Source organism: Hypomesus nipponensis, chromosome 17 (genome assembly GCF_054491055.1).
Source record: "Hypomesus nipponensis isolate SF chromosome 17, ASM5449105v1, whole genome shotgun sequence".
NCBI classification, from domain to species: Eukaryota; Metazoa; Chordata; class Actinopteri; order Osmeriformes; family Osmeridae; genus Hypomesus; species Hypomesus nipponensis.
In genome coordinates, this window is record NC_140377.1 from 16,803,513 (window position 1) to 16,826,535 (window position 23,023).

At 42.4% G+C, this 23,023-nt stretch overlaps 1 protein-coding gene across 1 annotated transcript in view; it reads left to right on the forward strand.

Moving 5' to 3' along the window:
• Positions 1 to 741: 741 nt before the first annotated feature.
• LOC146253737 (uncharacterized) overlaps positions 742 to 23,023 on the forward strand; it is a 55,530-nt gene continuing 33,248 nt past the window's right edge. Inside the window, exons 1-2 of the mRNA XM_084678274.1 lie at positions 742 to 1,033; positions 7,706 to 7,817. Coding sequence (XP_084534400.1) covers positions 916 to 1,033; positions 7,706 to 7,817 — 230 coding nt within the window. The 5' untranslated portion in view covers positions 742 to 915. The remainder of the gene's footprint in view (positions 1,034 to 7,705; positions 7,818 to 23,023) is intronic.

A 23,023-nucleotide genomic window follows, 5' to 3' on the forward strand; every position in this document is an offset into this window, starting at 1 on the left:
TGTTGCTAATGTTGCTAATGCTCTGACATTCTGATTCCGCTTCGGATGCCATCAAGCAAGAGCTCTGGTCGTATCAGTCCTTCACTAACCAGTCAGCATTCATTAGCAGAATGCTAGCGTGTTATGGGCAACAACGACTCACCCTTTAAGAAATCAAAAAGACATAAGTACTCGTTCATTCAACTTTCGACCTATAATCCATGTTGAACATACAATAAAATCAGACATTTCTCAACGACAATCAGGCAAAAGAGACAAATTTAGCCGTTTAGCTCCATAGACTCCCATTCAACATGCACTCGCTCGCGATCACCCCCAGTGGAACTCTGGTGGAACTGCAACCAAATTCGGTACAATGGGGCTTAATAGGGAGTGGCAAGGCTCTCCTTAAACAGGCTCTGATAATATCTTCTCCCTTGACTGTAACTCAGTCCAAAATGGCGGCATCGCTACCTTTGCGCCATCTAGTGGCGGTTGTCAAAAACACCAGAGCGTCGCCTATCTATACTGATAATACTTCTATAGGCCTACAACGTTTGGAACTATGGGCAATACACTATATATCTACTTTACTGTATCAACTATAGGTCGACCCATGACACACATTCTTCGATTACAATGGAACCCTATGATATGAGATTGTCGCAACTCTCTTTTCTATGGCCCTGGGTGGGATCATACAGTCATCATATGGGTGGGATCGGCACCCTTGTTAAAACTATATTACCCAGAAATCTACGCTTTGCCGGTTAGTTGACAACGTGGCCGACGCTCTTGTTGAACAGACCGGGTGTATTCAAACTTTGACGGGACGAAAGGATCTTGAACAGTTCCTCGTTTAGAGCATTTTTGGCAAACTGATAGCAACAGCAAGTAATAAGAATACGTTTATACTGTCTTAGGTAGCGATTCGCGATGTCAGGTAAAATCAAAATCCGAAGTGCAGCAAATGCCGACTCGGTATCAGGCAGTGTGTCTTGTGATGAGCGCATTTTGCGAGATTGTCATCAGCTGTATGTCGATGCTGATAGTGGTGAGTTGAATGTCTTCATAACTATAGAACTATGTATGATTTTAAAACTAAGGACATAGCCACCTATTATGATTAACACCAATTACGTTTAGCCTACGTTGCTAGTAGGCTAGCTAGCTGGTCGTTAGCTAGCCTTAGTTTACATAAATTGGCAAGTTGCATTTAATGGCATCGGTAACCTACTGGGTAGGTCACGGATTTTAGCTGGGTAGCAAAATACAAAGATGGTCGTTAGTGTTAGGTTCCCTTGGCTTGGGTTAAGGGTTTGAACGGCCGATAATGGATCCCTTTACACGGCTGCAGATGATTACATTGATATGTGGCAGGGCTCGACATTAAGGCTTGTCCGCTTGCCCGGGACAAGTGGATTTTTTTTGTAGGGCAAGTTGAAGAGAACGTTACTTGTCCCACTGGACAAGTTGAAACTCAAACAAATAAAATGCTGTTACTTCACGTTATGTTCCAATCATTACGTTTATTTGACCGATTTTATTTAACCGAATTCTGCATTAGCCAAACACAAAATAAGTGGCTTCGTCCCAAGAATATCTTTACAGACCGTGCAGCTAATTTAATGCTAAACACTTGAACGGGGGCTTATTACTTGAAAGGAATTATTTACTGTGTCATCTCAATGATGGGTTTCAAAAAACTGTGACTTGCTCAAGTAGGCAAATGGCAAGTAGAACATTTCATAATAAATTCAGTAAATCAAGCAACGCTGTAAAACCCAGTGAAATGTTATAAAGCTAACGTTAGTTAGCATCGCTACAACATTGGCTAACTCTACTTCGGTAGGCTATCCTCAGTATTTGCAAGCTATCTAAACTTGTACTGTTTCTGAAATAAGAGAAATAGCCCCGAGACAAGCTTTCACAGGTGTTCGCTTATCTTTGTTGCTTCACTCCGTGGGCCTGCACCTTGTCCATTACTGTTTACATTGTTAGCAGGACTCCTTGGTTGGCTGCCTTCTCAGCGTGAGAAGTACAAGGATTGGCGTGAGAGCGTGTGAGCAGGGGCGATTCTAGGATCCGACCTCGAGGGGTGCTCAGCCCCCAATTAGAATGTGACATAAATACAGTGCCTTGCAAAAGTGCTAAACCCACTTGCTCAGGGATGTAGTGGGGGCTAAACGCACGTAAACGCCATTTACTCACCTCCCGAAATTCGGAAATGGTTTATCCACCTATAAATTGCGTTTATCCACGTCTAAATAGCGTTTATGCGGTTTACGCACATCTAAGTTCCCTGCGCCTCCTATTCTGCTGTTGGAATAATCCAAAATAAATTTGGTGTATTTTTAAAACACCAGAGACTACATTTCATATTGTTTAACATATAAACGTTGTAGTCTGAATCATTTCATCTGCGCTGTATGGTCTGTGACCCTCCAATCAATGCGTTGCGGCAGTGGCAGTGACACCAATCAGGATCCATGAAGTATGTACACACATAGTACAGAGTAAGATCAATTCATGTTTGTAAACGTTTTGGTAAATTTGCACAACATCGCATTAAGACATGGGACAAACGGCTAGCCTACTATTATTAATGTTCTTTTAAATATGATGATGCAGATACAAGGCAACATTGCTGGTTCCTTGCAAATAGGCCTGATGATATGTAAAAATGAATAAATAAACTGGGTTCTCAAGCCTCTGTGAAGGGGCTGAAATGCGTGGGGGGGGGAGGGGTGGGTGAAACAGACGTGAAAGCTCGTCTGGGGGGGGGGTGCTTGACGACCCTTTAAATAAATTCATTATTTCATAGTTTACCCCCATTTTTACCACGACACCACTGCCCTTGCTTATATAAATCCCTAATTTCACTTTATTATATTAATTGAATCAATGAATTATTTATGTGGGGGCCATTATTTATGTGTCCAAAGGACAAGTGCCTCAAAAAGTTAATGTCAAGCCCTGCCCACCAGGAGCACCAACAACATCGGTGACCCTGCGCCATGCTTCATTTTTTCATTTTACGTATCTGTACGAATACAGAAACGTATCAAACGGCATAATGCAGTCACATGTTTGTCTCCATCTTTAAACTGAAAGCTAGAAATGTTAACCATGGTTGCTACGTTCGAGAAAACATCCCGATTGGCCATCGCTAGCGAAATTTGCTCAAGGACAAGTGCCTCAAAAAGTTAATGTCGAGCCCTGCCCACCAGGAGCACCAACAACATCGGTGACCCTGCGCCATGCTTCATTTTTTCATTTTACATATCTGTACGAATACAGAAACGTATCAAACGGCATAATGCAGTCACATGTTTGTCTCCATCTTTAAACTGAAAGCTAGAAATGTTAACCATGGTTGCTACGTTCGAGAAAACAACCCGATTGGCCATCGCTAGCGAAATTTGCTCCTCATTTATATAAAGTTGAGTCTCAACTCGAAACGCTTGGATCGTGTTGTCACTACCCCCAATGCACCACACAAGCAATCCGCCTGGCTCCATGGAAAATGACTGGAAAGCATGTCGTGGCTCGCACTGTGTTGCTGCAGTGGACACGCACCATTAATGCGTTATTGCTAGGCTGTTACTAGCAGTAACTAGATAAGATTAGTTATTAGAATGCAGACAAGATGGTTAGGTACGTGGTATGTCACTACTCTTCCTTCCTGCTCTCAAAGCCCTAAGCGTACCTTCCTCCCTCCATAGTTTCCTTTTCCTAATCTGGCCCATCTAAATACAATTTTGCTGGCTCATCTAAATAAAATTTTGCTATCTGTCACTACCATAAAATAAGAAACTACTATGTTATTTCTGTTATCTATAGTTCATAACAGTATAATATGAATATCTATGTTCAGCCTCAACAATAGTTGCTAACAAAATGCTTGCTTTCTAATTAATGATAAGTATTACTATAATGTCTATATGCTACCTCTTGAATACATAAACACAATTTAAATAATACGTTTTAGCCTATACCACACTCAACCCAAATTGTCACCTGCTTGACAGAAAATGGCATGTATCCGTTTTTATTTTATTTGTATTCTCGTCTTTTAAAACCAAATCCAGTGGTGATGCATGTAGTCAGAACACACCAGCTGTAACCTGGTTGAAATACTTGTGACTGAGTGTATCGGATACATTGTATCATAGCCTTGTTTAAAACTTTCAGTTGCAGACAGTAGCGAGAAGAACGGCAATCCAAATGTTGTCAAGGCATCATATTCACTAGAGCAAGCTCGTCTACAAAATGGTTAAGAAAATGGGAAATCTGGATCCCTTATTGAAGTGGGCAGTTGTCAGATACCCAGCAGATGATATGATATAAAATTAGCTTGAGGTTGACAACTGACAGTTTGATTAGCTACCCACTAGGCTAACTAGACTAATCTCTTTCGACCTTCGTCTAACTATCGCAAGTTTGACATGGCAGAGACTAGTCTTAACTCTAGCTGGCTACATATGTCTTTAAGGGTGTATTTAAACATTAATATGTTCATGTCATATTTGGTATAGTGGCAATATAAGATGTATCAATATCGGAGAGTTAATTAGGATTCCTCCGTAAGGAGGAAACCTATTGTTATTGGTGGTTTTATTATTTGTAATTCTTGTACCATGGGAGTCAATGGCAGCCCCTAGACCCCATCGACAACTTTTTGTGAAATTTGGCACACTCATTAAGGACAGTTTCTTCTATACCTACACCAAGTTTCATGTCTCCCATTAGACCACTCTAGCGCCACCAATGGGTCAAAGTTGGACTTGTGTTTACACACGCAACTTTTGAACCGTATGACTCATTTTCAAAAATGAGGTACCATTGGATTCCCTGGATCAAGCCGAGTTCAACGCACACCATGGCGTTAATTTCCGGTTATATAGATTTCCCGCCATTTCCGGTTTTATCAAAAACCTTTGAAAGCCTACTCCTCCTACAATTTTTGTCATATCTTCTTCAAAATCACCAGAGATGATCTTCAGACCAAGCCTCACAAAAGTTATCAAAGGAATTTTGATCCTCATAACCGTCTGTCCGGTACAGCCAATCAAATTCATCAGAAAAGCCGCAAAACAGGATGTGAAGTCATGTCTCAGCAAATCTTTGAGATATCAACACTAAACTTGGTAGATCGGAGGAAGACACTACAACATGTTACCATGTGCAAAGGCAAATTCATATCTCAAAAAATGATTGATATAAAGCAAATTGAACTTATCGCTAACGCTAAAATTATGCTTTACACATCAGCCATTCAAAAACTGATACTCTGATTCAATCACAAGTTCATATGAAAACTCTTGAGAATGTTCATAACACAAATCTGTGAAAAAGTTGACTGTAAGATGAAAGGTCGATTTTTGGTGAATATTTGAAACATGCTTGCTTGGCTAATTTCTAGGCAAATTTCCAATGAATGTCTCCCTTGCTCCTCCCCGCGCGTGCTCCAAAATCTCACACACACTCAGCCTTCCCTTGACACACGCGCGGCCAAGACGCACACGCAACATTTCAGGAGAGTGTGGGCTGACCAAGCCCCCACTCATTCCTTGGTCTTTAGCAAAGGCCCATGTGGCTCTTGAGGGTATTGCATTTCCGATTTTGTATGCAATGGTAAAAAGGTCTCAAATCCTGAAACATTGATAGTGTAGGCCGAGAAACACTTTAACAAAAGCCCATGTGGATCTTGTTGGTATTGCATTTCCGATTTTGTATGCAATGGTAAAAAGTTATAAAAATCCTGAAACATTGATAGTATAGACCAAGAGTAACTACCACACCACAAATGGCCCACCATTACCCATAGGTGGCGCTACAGGCCACGCCAAAAAGCACAAATATACAAGGCTTTCTGGAATGGATAGGCTCACCAAGCCCCCTCCCTTCACTTATTGGCTTGAAAAAAAGGCCCATGTGGCTCTTGATGGTATTGCATTTCCGATTTTGTATGCAATGGTAAAAAGGTCTCAAAATCCTGAAACATAGATAGTATAGGCAAAGAAACACTTTAACAAAAAGCCCATGTGGATCTTGTTGGTATTGCTTTTCCGATTTTGTATACAATGGTAAAAAGTTATAAAAATCCTGAAACATTGATAGTATAGACCAAGAGTAACTACCACACCACAAATGGCCCACTATTACCCATAGGTCTTCCCTTGACACACGCGCGGGCTTGGCAAGACGCACACGCAACATTTCAGGAGAGTGTTCCTTGGTCTTTTGCAAAGGCCATGTGGATCTTGATGGTATTGCATTTCAGATTTTGTTTGCCATGGTAAAAAGTTATCCAAATCCTGAAACATTGATAGTAAAGGCCAAGAGTAACAACAACACTTTAACAAAAGCCCATGTGGATCTTGTTGGTATTGCATTTCCGATTTTGTATGCAATGGTAAAAAGTTAAAAACATCCTGAAACATTGATAGTATAGGCCAAGAGTAACTACCACACCACAAATGGCCCACCATTACCAATAGGTGTCGCTACAGGCCACGCCCTAAAGCACAAAGCACTTCACTTCTTGTGAAGATTAAAGCGCTTCACTTCTTGGCTTGAAATAAAGGCCCTTGTGGATGTTGATGTTATTGCATTTCAGATTTGGTATCCCATTGGAAATTCTGCAGCATTGATTTTTCTATACAGTTACAATTTGTCAAGAATATACATTTTTCAATGGTTCGCAATGCTTTACACGTAAGCCAGTCAAACAAGTTCATATGAAGACTCTTGAGAATGTTTAGTACACAAATCTGAGAAAAAGTTGACTCTAAGATGAAAGGTCGATTTTTGGTGAATCTTTGAAACATGCATGCTTGGCTAATTTCTAGGGAAATTTACAATGAAATGTGTCCCCTGCTCCTCCCCGCGCATGCTCCAAATTCTCAGACACTCATTCTTCCCTTGACACGCGCGGGCTTGGCAAGACACACACGCAACATATCAGGACTGTGTGGGCTGACCAAGCCCCCACTCATTCCTTGAATATCAGCATAGGCCCTTGAGGACCTTGGTGTCATTGCATTTCCTACTTTGTATGCAATAGTAAAAAGGTCTCCAAATCCTGACACATTGACAGTACAGGCCAAGAGTAACTACCACACTTTACCCAAAGCCCATGTGGATCCTGTTGGTATTGCATTTCCGATTTTATATGCAATGGTAAAAAGTTTTTAAAATCCTGAAACATTAATAGTATAGGCCAAGAGTAACTACCACACCACAAATGGCCCACCATTACCCATAGGTGGCGCTACAGGCCACGCCTTAATGCATAAAGATACAAGGCTTTCTGGAATGGATAAGCTCACCAAGCCCCCTTCCTTCACTTACTGGCTTGAAATAAAGGCCCTTGTGGATCTTGATGGTATTGCATTTCAGATTTGGTATGCCATTGGTAATTCTGCAGCATACATTTTTCTATACAGTTACAATTTGTCAAAAATAAACATTTTTCAATGGTTCGCAGTGTTTGGAGGAATCCGCCATTACTGCTTGCAGTTATATTTACTTTTGTTGCTGCAGCAAACTGTCTTCAGAAAATTAATGGTAAAAACTTTCTTATCTCGAGAGTGGACGATAATGGGACCCCTTGCACTAGGCCTGTATGTACAATATGTGCATATGCTGATAGAGCCTTTTTGCTCCTTCCTTGTCGATTGCACATAAACTTTGTGTGACTATTTACACATTTTTGATCCAGGGTTGATATCTATTGCCCAGTCAGTTGGTGTGACACTGCTGCCACCGAGGAAAAAGATCACGGTTATGCTGATGGGGAACCACTCAGCTGGAAAGAGCTCCTTCATCAACTGGTAATGTATAATATTGTTTACGTTCATGTGAGTTTTGCATGTGTTGCAGAGAAGATGTGTAAATGCATATGCCAACACAAACAACCTCTTGGCGATCCAGGCCCGAGGTTGGGCTGGGAACGCTGAGCCCCCAACGCGCGCGTTGCTGCGCACTAAATTCAATATAATATATCTTTAGATTGCTACACATGTATGCATACGTCATTGGAAAGTTACGATTCTTGTGATTCTATTAATGTAAACCATGTCAAGATCAAGTCGGCTTTGTCCAACCACAAAAATGTCAAGAACATGAAATAAACATTTTTTACTTTCAAAATGCAAAAAATCCCAACCAAAATTGTCTGGTTACATTACCAAAGATCCCAACTATCTAACCATGTAAGTATCCAAGTATTTCGTCCAAAACAATGTATTACATCCATAAATGGCCATGACCTCTTGTTGCATCATATTAAGTTTGCCGACGGAGGAATACTAGCAGGCTAGTTCAGAAGTATAAGTTATCTTGGTTACGTAGCTAGAACTAGAATAAGCAACCTTAATGGCACGGAACTCTCGCTGAAGTAAGTGAGATTTGTCAAAATAAGCCTGGCTTTTCCTCTACTTCTACGTTGATGGAACACCCCCATCTGTGCAGACAAAATATTTTATTTAATGTTTTTTGGCAAAGTCTAATCTGGCCTTTCTATTCTTGAGATTTATCAAAGGTTTGTATCTCGTGGTGAACCCTCTGTATTTGCTCTCGTGAAGTATTCTCATATGATTATACCTCCTGGAGAGTGTTCTTCACTTGCCTGGATGCTGTGAAGTAGGCATGGACCAGTAACACATTTTGACTGTATGATAACCTTGACAAAAAATATCACAGTATTGTGATTACAGCCCTAAAATGTTTTTGTTCAACACAATATATTTCATTTTTAAGCAACATATAACATTTTTGAACAGCAGTAAACATGTCAAGTTAAATAGTTCAATTCTTAGTTGTTGTTTTTGTACAAACAGTACATTATTATTATATTATTTAACTTTTACACATACAGACGGTGGGAGACCTAAATAAAAGTAAATATGTGAAGCAGCTAAATGTAGGCCCTAATTTTTGTACTAAATCGCAGAAATGTAGTAGCAAGGATCTCAAGTTTGATCAAAAGTTTGGCTTGAGATCACCATTAGGGATGGGTATCGAGAACCGGTTCTGTAAGGACCCGGTTCCAAATTTCTCAAAACCCGAATATCAATAAGGTCCAAGCTTATCGATACCGCTATCGAGACCAAGTAATATAATGTAACGTTGACTTATGTCTCGAGAAATAAGTAATGTTATTTAAATCAAATCGCTGGTGCACAAACATACAACGTTTGACTAATAAAATGACTAAATTCAATTGAATGGCCTGCCAACCGCCTTTAAACGTTATTGCCTCACGCGCTACCTCGCTTCATTTATCATTTTGTTGCTAGCTACGATGGCAGAGCACAAGAAACGGTCAAAGGCTTGGCTACATTTTATTAAAGCCAAAGATAAAGACGAAGCAAAGTGCAATATATGTTCTAAAGTAATTTCTTGTAAAGGGGGGGGAAACAACAGCGATGAAAAAGCACCTCAACGTTGTGCATCAGATTAAGATAAAAAGCAGTACTTCGACTGTCTCCGAGTCGCAACGGTGCAAACTCCAGCTGCCTTTTCAGGACCATCCTCTGGTGAGCACACCACAACTTCGTAGCGAGTCTCCATCGTTGACAATAATAAGCCAATTCAGGGCTCAACAGTGCAACTATTTCACTCGCATATGCCCCTAAAATTTGATGTGTGCGCAAACTGCAAAAAATATTTACGAGCACAGTGTGTGAGTATAGACAAGCCTCCCCCCCTCACTGTTGATAATTCAAAACATATAGCCACCGCAAGCATGGCTCGGTGGGATGCTTAAACATCGTGTTAAACAAAAACAGAGACAGAAGAAAATCGGGATAAGGAAGGTTTGGGTTTGGTTAGCTGGTCATTTAGCTATATCAGGTGCCTTTTGTTGAAACGTGTTCAACTTTTCATAAAGTCGATGAGCTTGGCAATGTCACTTCGTCAACCAACCAATCACAGTCTAGTTACTCATCCAGGTTGTGGACAGTTTAAGATATAGCCAGAGCCAGGATCCATTGTGCCTATTTGCTCCTTTTAGCCAGCTTTCTCCTGAGAGCAACACGTTCCCCTTGTTCTATTTTACATCTGTTTTACTTAAGAAATAGAAAAGTATCGATAGTGGTATCGATAAAGACTCGAATCGTTAAGCAGTCTCAAATTGTATTGATATCGATAAAAATTAACGATACCCTTCCCTAATCACCATACCGTTGTGGTAGGCAGGTTTTGAGCTTCCTCAGGTTACTTCTTAAGAATAAGGCTCGGGAGAGGTTGGGTTCAGTTCAAAATGCAAAGGCTCTGTATTGCATCAAACAAGAAGACATTCGTTGAGATTACTCTTCACTCAAGAATGAATCTGACATTACAAGAGATTTGATACAAAAATGTATACAGTTGATTGGACATCCCATAGTGGTACTTAAACCCTGGACGTGGCTGTTGTTTAGTCTGTGGCAAGCTAGTTTCCCCTACTTTCGGATCAAGGTCCTAGTTTAATCTGCCTGTGTTCCCTATTTAATCTAGTCCCCCCATAATGTCAGCCTGATATAGATAGAAGTTTGCCTGTGAGTGCCCCTTATCCCTCGGTTAGTCAATGATGCTGTTGATCTGGGCTATGTTGGGCTGTCTTTCACAAGTAGGTGTTAAATTGGGGCACCTTTGTACATTTACATTTAGTCATTTAGCAGACGCTCTTATCCAGAGCGACTTAAAGTAAGTGCAGGGACATTCCCCCTGAGGCAAGTAGGGTGAAGTGCCTTGCCCAAGGACACAACGTCATTTGGCATGGCCGGGAATCGAACCAGTGACCTTATGGTTACTAGCCCGATTCCCTAAACGCTTAGCCATCTGACTCCGTTTGTACCCTCCTTAGTCTTGTGTCTTAAGATGTTTGTATAGGTCAAGTGTGTGAGTGTGTTGACACCAATTTTGTGGCCTGCCACACCGTGTTTCTCATTGTCTGGTTTTTATCTCTGTATAACTTGAGAACTCAAACTCTGCACTTCTCAGTGTGAGAAATGGTTGAAATGTGAGTCTCACAGCAAACGTGTGAGATTTGAGAGACCTGTAGTAGGCTAATCTGCTCTTCCCCAGAAAAATATACTTCTATGGCTCTGGTGTAACGTAACATGAAACTAGCTGATGCTGGCTAGTTAATTAGCTGTGTGATCTGCCTCAGACAGTAGCATGCCAATAGTACTGTTCAAAGTTAATTTCACCAGTGCTAAACACGCTAATTCTCTTAACTTGTTGAAAATGTTAATTTCAAGACACCTTTATCTTGAATATTGCGGATAGTGATGGGTGGTGCTCCAGTAGATGGGATCTCATGCGTATTGTCTCCTCTAGCAAACACTCTAAAACAAGTTTTACAAGTTGTATTTCCTTCATCTGTGGCCATCTGAATGTTTTCGGGACCCGAAAAATTCCCATACTGCAGGAAAGAGTTCCAAGGCTGCACCTCCTTCGGCTATTCTATACACCTGGTGGTGACTGCCTGCTTGCTCGCACTCACCGAAGGGTTACATTTAGTCATTTAGCAGACTCTCTTATCCAGAGCGACTTACAATAAGTACAGGGACATTCCCCCGACATGTGCCCAAGGACACAACGTCATTTTGCACAGCCGGGAATCGAACCGGCAACCTTCTGATTACTAGCTCGATTCCCTAACCGCTCAGCCACCTGACTCCTGACCGAGGGTAACTCTCTGCTGCGTAAAAGGGAGGAATTCCTGCACTTTCCATCTTTGAAGAGACATGAAAAAACTGCTCATACCGCAGCAACGGTAGAAAATTAGAGAGGTAGTGAAAGTTACTTTTTCAAACCGTGGTATACCTTTAAACAGGTAACCGGCCCATGCCTACTGTGAAGGGGATTTTCTTCACAATGGAAAGTATCCTGCAATCATCCACCACTGTTGTCTTCCTTGGATGTCCAAGGATGTGTTGCCGAGCTCACCAGTGCATTCTTTTTTTCTCTCAGAATGTATTGTTGATTTGGCCATTGCAAGTTACTGCTACCTCTCTCTATCAGCCTAATGATGGCCTGTTTCCCTTGCATTGAGAGCTCCTTTGACCACATGTTGTGGGTTCACAGCAACAGCTTCCAAATGCAACTTTACCACACTTGGAAAAACCTCTGGACCCTTTACCCGCTTAATTGATGAAGACATATAAAAGAATATCCCATCTGTCCATTAAACATCTTTTGAGTCAGATACCAATGACTTGGTCCCTTGAAGAAAAAAAGGTAGCTACATATTATAGAGCTGTAATTCATAAACCCTCCCTCCAATTTGAATGTGAATACCCATCAATTGAAGTGCAGTGACTGCTCTTTAACTTGTAACTTGAATGTTTTGCTAAACAGTCAAAATACCAAAACTTGTCAGTGTCGCATATTTATGGAGTTATCTGTATCTGTAGGGCTGTCATCAACTGACATGTGAATGCTAAATGCACATTAAAATAAACTCTGAAAATATATACTGTTCTAATCTCTATAATTGTAATGTGATTAATGACAGTCAAAGCATATGAATTCTTTGTCATTCTTTGTCAAAGAGAAAACATCAGCATTCAACAGTAGGGAAATTCTTGTTTCTAAGATACAACTCAACTAGCATGACAAATTATGGAATACAATAGTGGAAATACAAAATAGTACACATAAGAGGGCTTGAAATTGCGACCATGTTGGGCACATATGCTCCCAAAATTGTGTTTGTGCGACCTCAAAATATATTTGAGAGCATTTGTGTAACTGCAAATAACTTATGGTGCAACCTGTTTTAATTTACAAAACGCTTGCTAAATAGCCTACTACATGGTATGTTAAGTATTTCCCATAGAATTAGATTTCATTTGTGGTGGTAGGCAGGGGCGGAGCCAGATGTTTGTTTTTTTAGCATTAATTTAAGCGCAAAATAGTTTTTTGAGCTTTATGTAATATAAACATTGCCTTGGACTCTTATTGTTTAGGGATGCACCAATATGGACATTTTGGGCGATTCTGATAACTCTTTATATTTGGAAGCCAATAACCGATACATGCCAATAAATACAAAACCTGAGTCTGATTGCAAAAACAAAAGGCAAACATACGGTGGACAACTGCTTTTATTAAAACCTTAACTGAATAAAACATCTTTCTTTTACCAAAATGATCATATTTCTTACATTTCAACCCAAAATAAGTGGTTCAACGGATGGAAATAATCCATAGTTTATCGGCTTTAATTTATCGACTAAATGTTCTTATTGGACCGATAACAATAACTCACAAAAAAATGGCCGATACCAATATGGCCGCCGATGTATCGTATTTAACAATGAATATTGTTATATGTAACTTAAATTATCAGTTTTGGACAGATTTGTGTAGAGAGTTATGATACTAAGACTCAATCTCAATGTTCCTCCTAAATCCTAAGCCCTGAACCCTCATAGACTGACTTTACGTCACCGAGTAAGTGATTGGGTGCAAGAAGCTGGATCAAATCGGATGAAAGCACATTTGGAATTTATCATCAAAGGACAACATACACAGTTCTGGCTATATTAACCATCAGTGAACTTTGTTTTTAAACTTGCATGTTCACTTTTATTTCCAACTTTGTTTGCGTCAGGCAACATTTCATGCAAACTGGTTTGTTTACCTTTCTTCTTTCTTGTCTTATGAGGCGGGTTCGCAGAGATTTGTATACCCTGCTTCCGGGCTTTCCCTGGTAACCCTTGTGTTTCATGTCACAACACTGAATTGTGGGCAATCCCCTTAGCTAAAGTCTGTAGAAATGCGCGTCTTATGTGAACAGCCTTGCGTCATTCGTAGCCGATCGTGGCGCTTTGGGGGAAACTAGATAGATAGAGTACTTTATTCATCCCCGAAGGGAAATTAAGTTGTCATAGCAGCTGGTATATTTGAATACAATAAAACACAATACAATACAATAGAATAAAGTGCAAGGAGACAGGTTTAGTGCAGTTCTGTGATGGTGGCTCTGACAGAGGTAGATGAGTTGAACAGTCTTATTGCGGTTGGGAGGAATGATTTCCTGTATCGTTCCTTAGAGCAGCGGGGTTGAATGAGTCTGTGGCTGAAGCTGCTTCTTAGCTTGTCCAGGGTTTTGTGGAGGGGGTGAGAGGGATGGCCATGATTGCCAGCTGTTTTGCCAGCATCCTGTCCTCCACCACCTCCTCCAGGGTAACATACTTAGAGCCAACCATAGACTCTGCTTTCCTGATGAGTTTTCTCAGTTTTTTGGCGTCCTTTGCCTTGATGCCCGCACCCCAGGACACCACAGCAAAGAAGATGGTGCTCGCCACAACAGACTGATAGAACATCTGCAGCATCTTGTTGCAGACGTGGAAGGACCTGAGCCTCCTCAGGAAGTAAAGTCGGCTCAGGCCCTTCTTGTAGACGGCCTGTGTGTTGGTGGACCAGTCCAGTTTATTGTCCAGTGTGACACCCAAGTACTTGTATGCCGACACCACCTCCACATCCGTCCCACTGATGCAGACAGGAGAGAGCAGGGGCTTGTTCCTCCTGAAGTACACCACCATCTCCCTCGTCTTCGCCACGTTGAGCTGCATGCAGTTCTCCCCACACCACTTTACAGGCAGGGGGTGATGGGGGGAGGTGGGGGGTTGTTGTTCGGAGAAGCAGAGGAGACAGTGGGGAGTCCGCTGGGGGTGGGGGGGTTGGAGTTGAACCTATTGAAGAAAGAGTTCATGTCGTTCGCACGTCCCTCATCCCCCGCTGCTCCCCCACCTCTCCTCTGGAAGCCGGTGATCTCCTTCATCCCACTCCAGACGTCCCTGGTGTTATTGTCTTCCAGTTTGTGCTCCAGTTTTCTCCTGAAGTTGTCCTTGCTCTCCCTGATGCTGCGTTTGAGCTCCCTTTGTACACGTTTGAGCTCTGCACTGTCCCGTGATCTAAAGGCCCTCTTCTTCTCATTCAGAAGGACCTCTTTAGTGGGGATGGTGTTGTCAATGCAGAACCCAATGTACCCCGGAGACACAGTCAGTCATGCCATCAATGTCCTCACCATGTGGCTCATACAGAGCAGCCCAGTCTGTGGCCTCCAGGGCTCCACGCAGAGTTTCCATGGCCTCAGGAGACCATTTCCTCACAGTCCTCACTGTGACTGGGTGCTGCTGAACCACAGGCTTGTATGATGGTGAGAGCAGGACAAGGTTGTGGTCTGACCTGCCCAGTGGTGGCAGGGCAGTGCAGCTGTATGCATCCTTCACATTTGCATACAGCAGGTCCAAGTCTTATTTTCACGTGTTGCACATTTGACAAACTGGAAGAAGGTTGGGAGTGTGGATGAGAGGGAGGCATGATTAAAGTCACCTGTGATGATGATGAAGGCCCCGGGGTGTTGTGTCTGTAATCCTGCAGTCACAGTGTGGATGACGTCACACGCTGCTTCCACATTCCCGGATGGAGGAATGTAAACAGTGATGGGGAAAACACTGGTAAACTCCCTCGGCAAATAATATGGACGAAGTCCGACGGCGACGAGCTCGATGTCCGGGCTGCAGACACGCTGTTTAACCGTGACGTGCCCGGGGTGACGCCACCGGTTGTTTACGAGCACGGCGAGACCCCTACTTTCTTCTTGCCGCTCGCGGTGGTGTCTCTGTCGGCTCGGACCGTCTGGAAGCCGGGGATGGTGACGTTGGAGTCCGGTATCTGTTCGTGCAGCCACGTTTCTGTGAGACACACAACACTGGACTCCCTGTACTCCCGCTGGGTCCGGATGAGCGCTTCCAGTTTGTCCACTTTATTCGCCAGGGGTCTCATGTTACCAGTGATGACTGCAGGGACGAAGGGCTTAAACTTTCTCTTCTCCATCCTCAGTTTAATCCCCGCTCTGCAGCCTCGCCGTCTCCTCTTTAACTCCTCTGGGATGGTGGGTCTCTCTCCGGCCAAGAGGGCTGTGTGCCTCAGGGCCATCAACTGGCCGTGGTGTAAACAAAGCCGGCGTGTGTAGCCGGCATGCTCCCAGTGATCCGAAGAGACCGAAGTGCAGTTAAAAGTTGTAAAAAGTGTAAAAATCAGTAGTAAAAGCACCTTGTCCTTGTGCGGTACGACGATGCTTAGAACAGTGCAAATATATATAAAAACAAACAGCAAACCTCATAAAAACACAATAAACCGACAGTAGAACCAGCTGCTACGACAGGCTGCTGTTAGTACGGCGCCATTTGCCTGCAATATAAACTACACCACCAGTGTGTTCCAGGCGTTGGGTAGAACGTGCCTCAAAGTCCGTGAGGCTGAGGGTGGACATTGGGATTGGGCGTCCGTAAACACTAGAACAGATGGGTCTGTTGTAGTAAGAGAGAGAGAACGCGAGTGAGGCAAGAAGGGGCTGAGCGAATCAATGCGCTGCTCGCAAATCTACACATTTTATTTTTAAATGTAAACAGTAAAAAAAAAAAAAAAACTGGCTGCCACAAATAAATCAATGTATGGGAAACACTGATGTTGTACACCATTTTATCCAATGTTATATAACTAATTAAACTTAATCTTTTATGTTTTAAACTTTAATGCTGATTTTAGATTGGTAGATTTAGCTTCCCAATGGAAACCTCGACAATACTAAGGTTGTTTGCACCTTGTGCTATGTGGAATTAGTTTACTGTAGGAGTTCTTCCAGTCTCAAATACCACCTAAACGCAAAGCATCGCATAGCTAATGCGGAAGATGCCGGGCCAAGCACTGATGTAGCGCAGGGGAAGAGTCGTTGTCAGACTTCGATGTTTGAGTGCAACCGAGGCAAGCCGGTCAGCACAGCTCCAACAGCCAAGCTAATTAATCTAATAAACAGTTAATAAACACAAGTACATCTTATTGAACATTATTTATTTTCTTCACCAATTATCATAGTAGAACAGCTTTCTCAAGCAGTTTGTGATGCATTTTGGAAACAGGAGATGAGCCCTGGTCTAATGCGCCACCTGGCTTGAGAAACCCGTTCTCAAAGACTTACTTTTAGTCATTATTTGGGTAGCACACATTCTGAATGCCTTCGGTGGAATTCAAATGAGACATTTTAATCTAGATTAACGCCAAATTACAGTGAGATTAATCTAGATTTTTTTTTTAAATCTATGCCCACCACTAGTTTTTATTGATTGTGTTTTGGATTCCCGCAAAGACTGTGGCTTGTAATCAAAAGGCTTGAGCAACATAGGTTCTGGACTGCTCAGCAAAAGGTCTGAGATTGTTATGGATTACCGCAAAGATTGTGGCCTGTGTTCAGAAGGGTTTTATTTACATTTACATGTAGTCATTTAGCAGACGCTCTTATTGTGACTTACAGTAAGTACAGGGACATTCCCCCGAGGCAAGTAGGGTGAAGTGCCTTGCCCAAGGACACAACATCTTTGACAGTCGGGAATCGATCCGGCAACCTTCTGATTACTAGCCCGATTCCCTAACCGCTCGGCCACCTGACTCCCTTTTATTACTTATAATATAGTTTTTTCTTGATTTTATTTTAAGCACTTTGAGCTTGCAAGTATTTTAATATTAACCTCTTAGTGGGTTAATCCCCCTCCCCCCCTCAAATAAATATATTTGTAGGCTGCTACACATGCCATACCCCTGCCATATATCATTGGAAAGCTACAAGTCTTGTGATTCTATTGACAATAACGTAAACCATTTCAAGAGTAACAGCAGGTACTATTAGGTCCGACCACAAACTTGTCAACAACGTGAAAGTAGACAGAGACTGATCACCTAATGTTGTGGAAATGAGACGGCTCTCTTCAGAAGGATTCTCAAAAATAGACTGAGACAGAATGTCTTTCAAAAGTCAAGGTGGCTTGGTGGTTTATTCAGCAACGCAGATACAGCACAGGTTCAAAAGGCAAGACTCAATGCCCCAACATTCACGTTTTATAGACTAAATGGGGATAATTCCCCCACCCTGTAAAATACAATGACACAACCTTCTAGAAGGTTCCTTAACCAGTTCCTATCCACCCCAAAACTGTGTGTGCATCCCCTGGCTCTTAAATTGTTGATTATTTTTTCTCTCCCTGGAAAACCCCCACCAAAGATGTCCTCAGTTATTCTCAACTCCAGTTCACCCCAACTCTGTCTCCATCCACACCCTGCTTAACCCGTTCCTACATCCTCCATCTCTCTCGGTTCTGGCCTCATGTCCTTGACATTCAACAGCCCCACTTCAACCGTTCTCAACCAGAACTATCCTCTCCTCCATCTTCCCTGGTTCTGGCAAAACCTGTTACATATTATTTCACCATACCAGCTGCAACCACTCAGACGCCCTCTTTCCCAACAGGACCTATCCAATTGATTGAGTATACATATCACTGTTTGGAGGACAACAGCCCATTTTTACCAGGATCCAGATTCCTTTTAGCCTGACGTTGTCATACTCATAATTCTAGTCAGAATATGAGTCTGAAAACTCTCCGTTGGGCTGTGACTATGGGGCGTGTTTCAACCGATCTCGTAAAACAAATGCCTCTTCGCTCAATTGGATAGATCTACAACCAATCAGAGCAATGTAATATGTTGTTTGTTGAAAACAAGTTCAACCCAAGGGCTCTTTCGTGACGTTGTTGATTACGTTACTGTTGATCATCTGTCCATCATGGTATAAAGCCCGCCCTGGCAATTTCATTGGTCCGCCCAGATCCTGGTTTTATATAGTTGTTCCCAATACGAGACTCTCCAGACCCTATTCCCGTCCAAAAATTGTTGTGGGCGGGGCGAAGTTGGGCTGGCAGCCAGGCTAGATTCCTTTCTTATGATAAGGTTGGCCCAACCAATTACTTTCTACTGTTCCGGTCAAAACCAGTTCTTAGAGTGCATTTGTTAACTGTGTAGGATCTTAAGTGCGCAGGCCCCAAGTCCTCCATCTTAGGCCTCCCAATCTGACCCCTATGTGTTACCCTCCCGGGGTTGCTTGCCTAGCTGTCCCATAATCAATCTCCCACTACACTAATAAGGCTCAGAGTTGTCCAGTATTTACTATCTAACCAAGTAAAGTATTTCATCAAAACCATGTATTACATCCATAAATAGCAATAAACTCTTGTTGCATCATTCTGACTTTGCCAACTGAAGAGACCAGTCACACACATGCAAATGGTCATAACTTTGGTATACTAAAGAATATTTACGATGTCTTGGTGTCACAATGTGCCATTGGAGCTTCCATGCCCTCCTGCCTGGTTGGCCTTCTAAAGCCAACCAGGTGGCTCCCAAAATCTATGCAACCTGCCCCCCGCCACCACCTCTTTCTTTGGTACAAATTAGAAATTGGCTTCAGCTGGTTCACAAACAACCTTGTTAATCGCATAATCATTGAGATTCTGCAGACACCAATAGGGGTAACTTTGGAACCTTCAAAGTAAAAGTTGCAAAAATGTCTCACAGAAGCAAGGCTTTTTCTGCGTAAATACCATGAATCAGATAAAGCACTCTGTGTTTATGCTTCAGTTGCTGTGTTTCAGCAATACTCATGGGGGATTTCGCTATGAGATATGAAGTACCACCTTCATTAGAGACAACAATTATGAAAAGTAATATATTTGTATTTGACCTTGGTTACCAAGGATCTTTTTGGAGTCTCCACAGGGTCCTTTTACAAAACGTTTTAGAAGAATGTACTCTTAGAAAAACGTGTCAAATATGAAAATAATGTGGAATTATATTAGACTTTTGACTTGGTTTATGTAAACCTTCATGGTATGGTCCCATTTTTGTCTTCCAGCTAATACCTCCCATCTATAGGCATCAAAACAAAATCTCGACGGAAACATAAGCTTTCAATTGCACTGTGTTCAAGCTTGTATTACTCAGAACCAGTAAGACTTACGGGGATCCTGACAACAGGTTCTTCAGAGTGTCACCTTTCAAATGAGACCACAACCATGCATGTACTCCAGATTGTTCAAGAACAATCTAGAGTTCTTGGACCTCTCCTCTAATGTTGTGGTACTGCTCCATGCTCCTTGTAGGATTTGAACAATGGTCTCAGATTATGGTCAAACTATTAAACTAGATATCTAGTTAATGCTATGCTAGTTAACATCAAGCTATGCTAGCTAACGTCATGCCTGTCTAGCTAGTGCTAGCTTGCAAACACAAATAAACAGTTAGCCATTGGTATAAAAACGTATCTGCGTGTTAGCTAGCACAGTGGAAATGATGCATTGCATAAACGTTCTTGCCTTTGATCACACAATCCCTAAAATGGAAATGAAAACAGCATTTGATGTCTCTTTTTCAATGACCCCAATGTGCTGCGCAGCCAACAAAAATAAGCGTGGCAAGCGTGGTCAGATTTGGCCCAAGTTTAAACAGCTGTAATTCAGTTCTTTATTGACATGTCACAGTGATTGTGGTCTGAAGATAACCTGTGCCAAATTAGGTGAATTTTTGATATTCACCAAAAACGTTTTATTCATTCATTCAGAATGGCGCCACATCAATTCAGCTGGTATCACTATTTAACATGTCAGACATGGGATCGCCCCATAGCGGTTAGATGACTCAACCTTTTGTGGACCTATTTGGAACAGGGTCCCAAACACCTGTACCAAGTTTGATGTCAATTCAGCAAATATTTCCTGAAATATGATCTTACTTCCTGTTTTGGCATCTTCATCGCCGAATTTGATCAGCTTTACTGGAAAAACAGTTTTGAAAATCAAAAACCATGTGAAAACGTTTGAAAGTGTAGAAAATCAAAAAAACATGTTATGTCTTTTGTGAGGCTTGATCTGAAGATAAATGGTGCCAAATTTTTGCTGATTGCAGCGCCACCTAGAGGTAACATGGCATTACCTATTTTGGACTTCTTTAGAACAGGGTCCCTAGTCCCCTTACCAAATTTAGTGTCAATGCAGTAAAGAGGTGCTGAGATATGACCTCACTTATTTTATGGTGGCTTGGTTGACGACTTTGATTGGCTGTTCCAGTCAAAAAGTGTAGAAAATCAAAAAAACATGTGATGTCTTTTGTGAGGCTTGATCTGAACATAAATGGTGCAAAAAATTTGCTGATTGCAGCGCCACCTAGAGGTGAAATGGCATGACCTATTTTGGACATCTTTAGAACAGTGTCCCTATACCAAATTTGGTGTCAATGTAGTAAAGAGGTGCTGAGATATGACTTTGTTTGGCTGTTCCAGTCAAAAGGTTTAGATAATCAAAAAAACATGTGATGTCTTTTGTGAGGCTTGGTCTGAAGATGATCTGTGCCAAATTTGGTGAAGATTGGACAAACCTCATAGGAGAGGTAGCGAAAAAACGTTATATTTAAAATGGCGGCCACATCAATTCAGCCACATATATTTGATGTGGTTATAACTAGCAAATGGTTGCAAAAATCTAAGCTCCAGGGGATAACTTTTGTGAGGCTTGGTCTGAAGATCATCTGTGGCAATTTTGAAGAAGATTCGACAAGTATTGTAGGAGTAGCGAAAAAACGCCTTTCCTTTACATTCAAAATGGCGGAGAATCTATAGAACTGGGTATGATGTCACAGTGCGTTGAACTCGTCTTCATCCAGGGAATCCAACGATACCTAATTTTGGACAATGGGGCATATGGTTCAAAAGTAACGTGTAAACACACCTTCAACTTTGACCCATTGGTGGCGAAAGATGGTTGGAATGGGAGACATGAAACTTGGTGAAATTGATGAGGGGACTGGTCCCAAAGAGTGTGCCAAATTTCACAACTTCTGACAATGTGGTTCGAGGGGCTGCCATAGACTCCCATGTCAGAAGATGTGTAATAATAATAAGAACTAGAAGAGGGTACAATGTCTGGGGAAATTGTAGGGTGTGCTTGCTTCAGTTGCAGGTGGGTCCGTTTTCCCTTCTAGTGATATTTTCAAGCTTTTAGCCTACTCATATTGAATAATTCATTAAGAACACCCTTTGAAACAAGGAACCCCCTTTGAAACAAGCTACTGTAACAACGTTGTCACTGGCAGTATTTCAGATGGAATTGCGATTCAAATAGTACTGTCTGCTAACTGAAAATGACCAATAAGCTAAACAATGCCCCCGTTAATTGCATTTCCATTTTCAAGACATCAAGTTCTCTTGGGGACAAAATTAAATCATGCAAATGACGTCCATCAGACCTCTCATCAACGTCGGTCGTCAGTTAAAACATCACATTTTCTCTGTAGACCGGACACCATAGACAACTTACCCGAACTTGACTTTGCGTTATGCCAAAGTCTGTATTGTTACTCCTCCGAGAGGCTGCGGATGCCTGGGAACAACAAAATTCTGCCTGCCGTAGTGACTTGAGCACAACCAATGCTGCGAAGAGCATCGTGCGACGGGAGATGGAGCTCATTCGGGCTTGCTCTGTTGACGTTGTGGAAGTGCGGGCCGAGCTCGTGTCCCTACGAAGGGAGATAGCTGACCTGAAAAACGAGAGGATGTTAGTACCACCAACACCGCAAGTATCCGGTAGGGCCACATTTGCTGATGTGGCTTCCGACAGTCACGCCAAGACGGTTACACACGCACCGACAGTGAGAATATCTTCTGCCCCATGACACGCGCATAACCCAGGCCAGGTCATCGGGTCTAGCTCCACTTTTAAATCGAAGTCCCCCGCCTAATCGGCTCGTTCACCTCTCCGAGGCCGTAGACCGGGCGACACCACAGTCTCCGATGAGGATGGGTTTAGCATGGTCCAAAGGAGAAAACCCAAATCTAGAGCAGTGGTCGGCACGGCCAAGTTGAGATATTCGTTACGCGCCTGGGTCCGGACACCAAGCCCAAAGGTGTCGAACGACAACTTGTCCCACGACCGGACGCTCTCCTGCGTGAACCTGCCAACTAAGTTCGACACTTAGTCCTTGTTTAGGGTGTCAATAGACAGGAAGCGAAAGCTGACGCATTCTTTTGCGGCTCGCCTCCTGGCGTCTGGGAATGACATAGTTAGGCTCCTGTTATCCTCAGACGCTTTTTCATTTAATTTTTTATTTACCTCACGGGAGCCTGTGGGCCGGTTGTGGCCCGCGGGCCGTACAATGC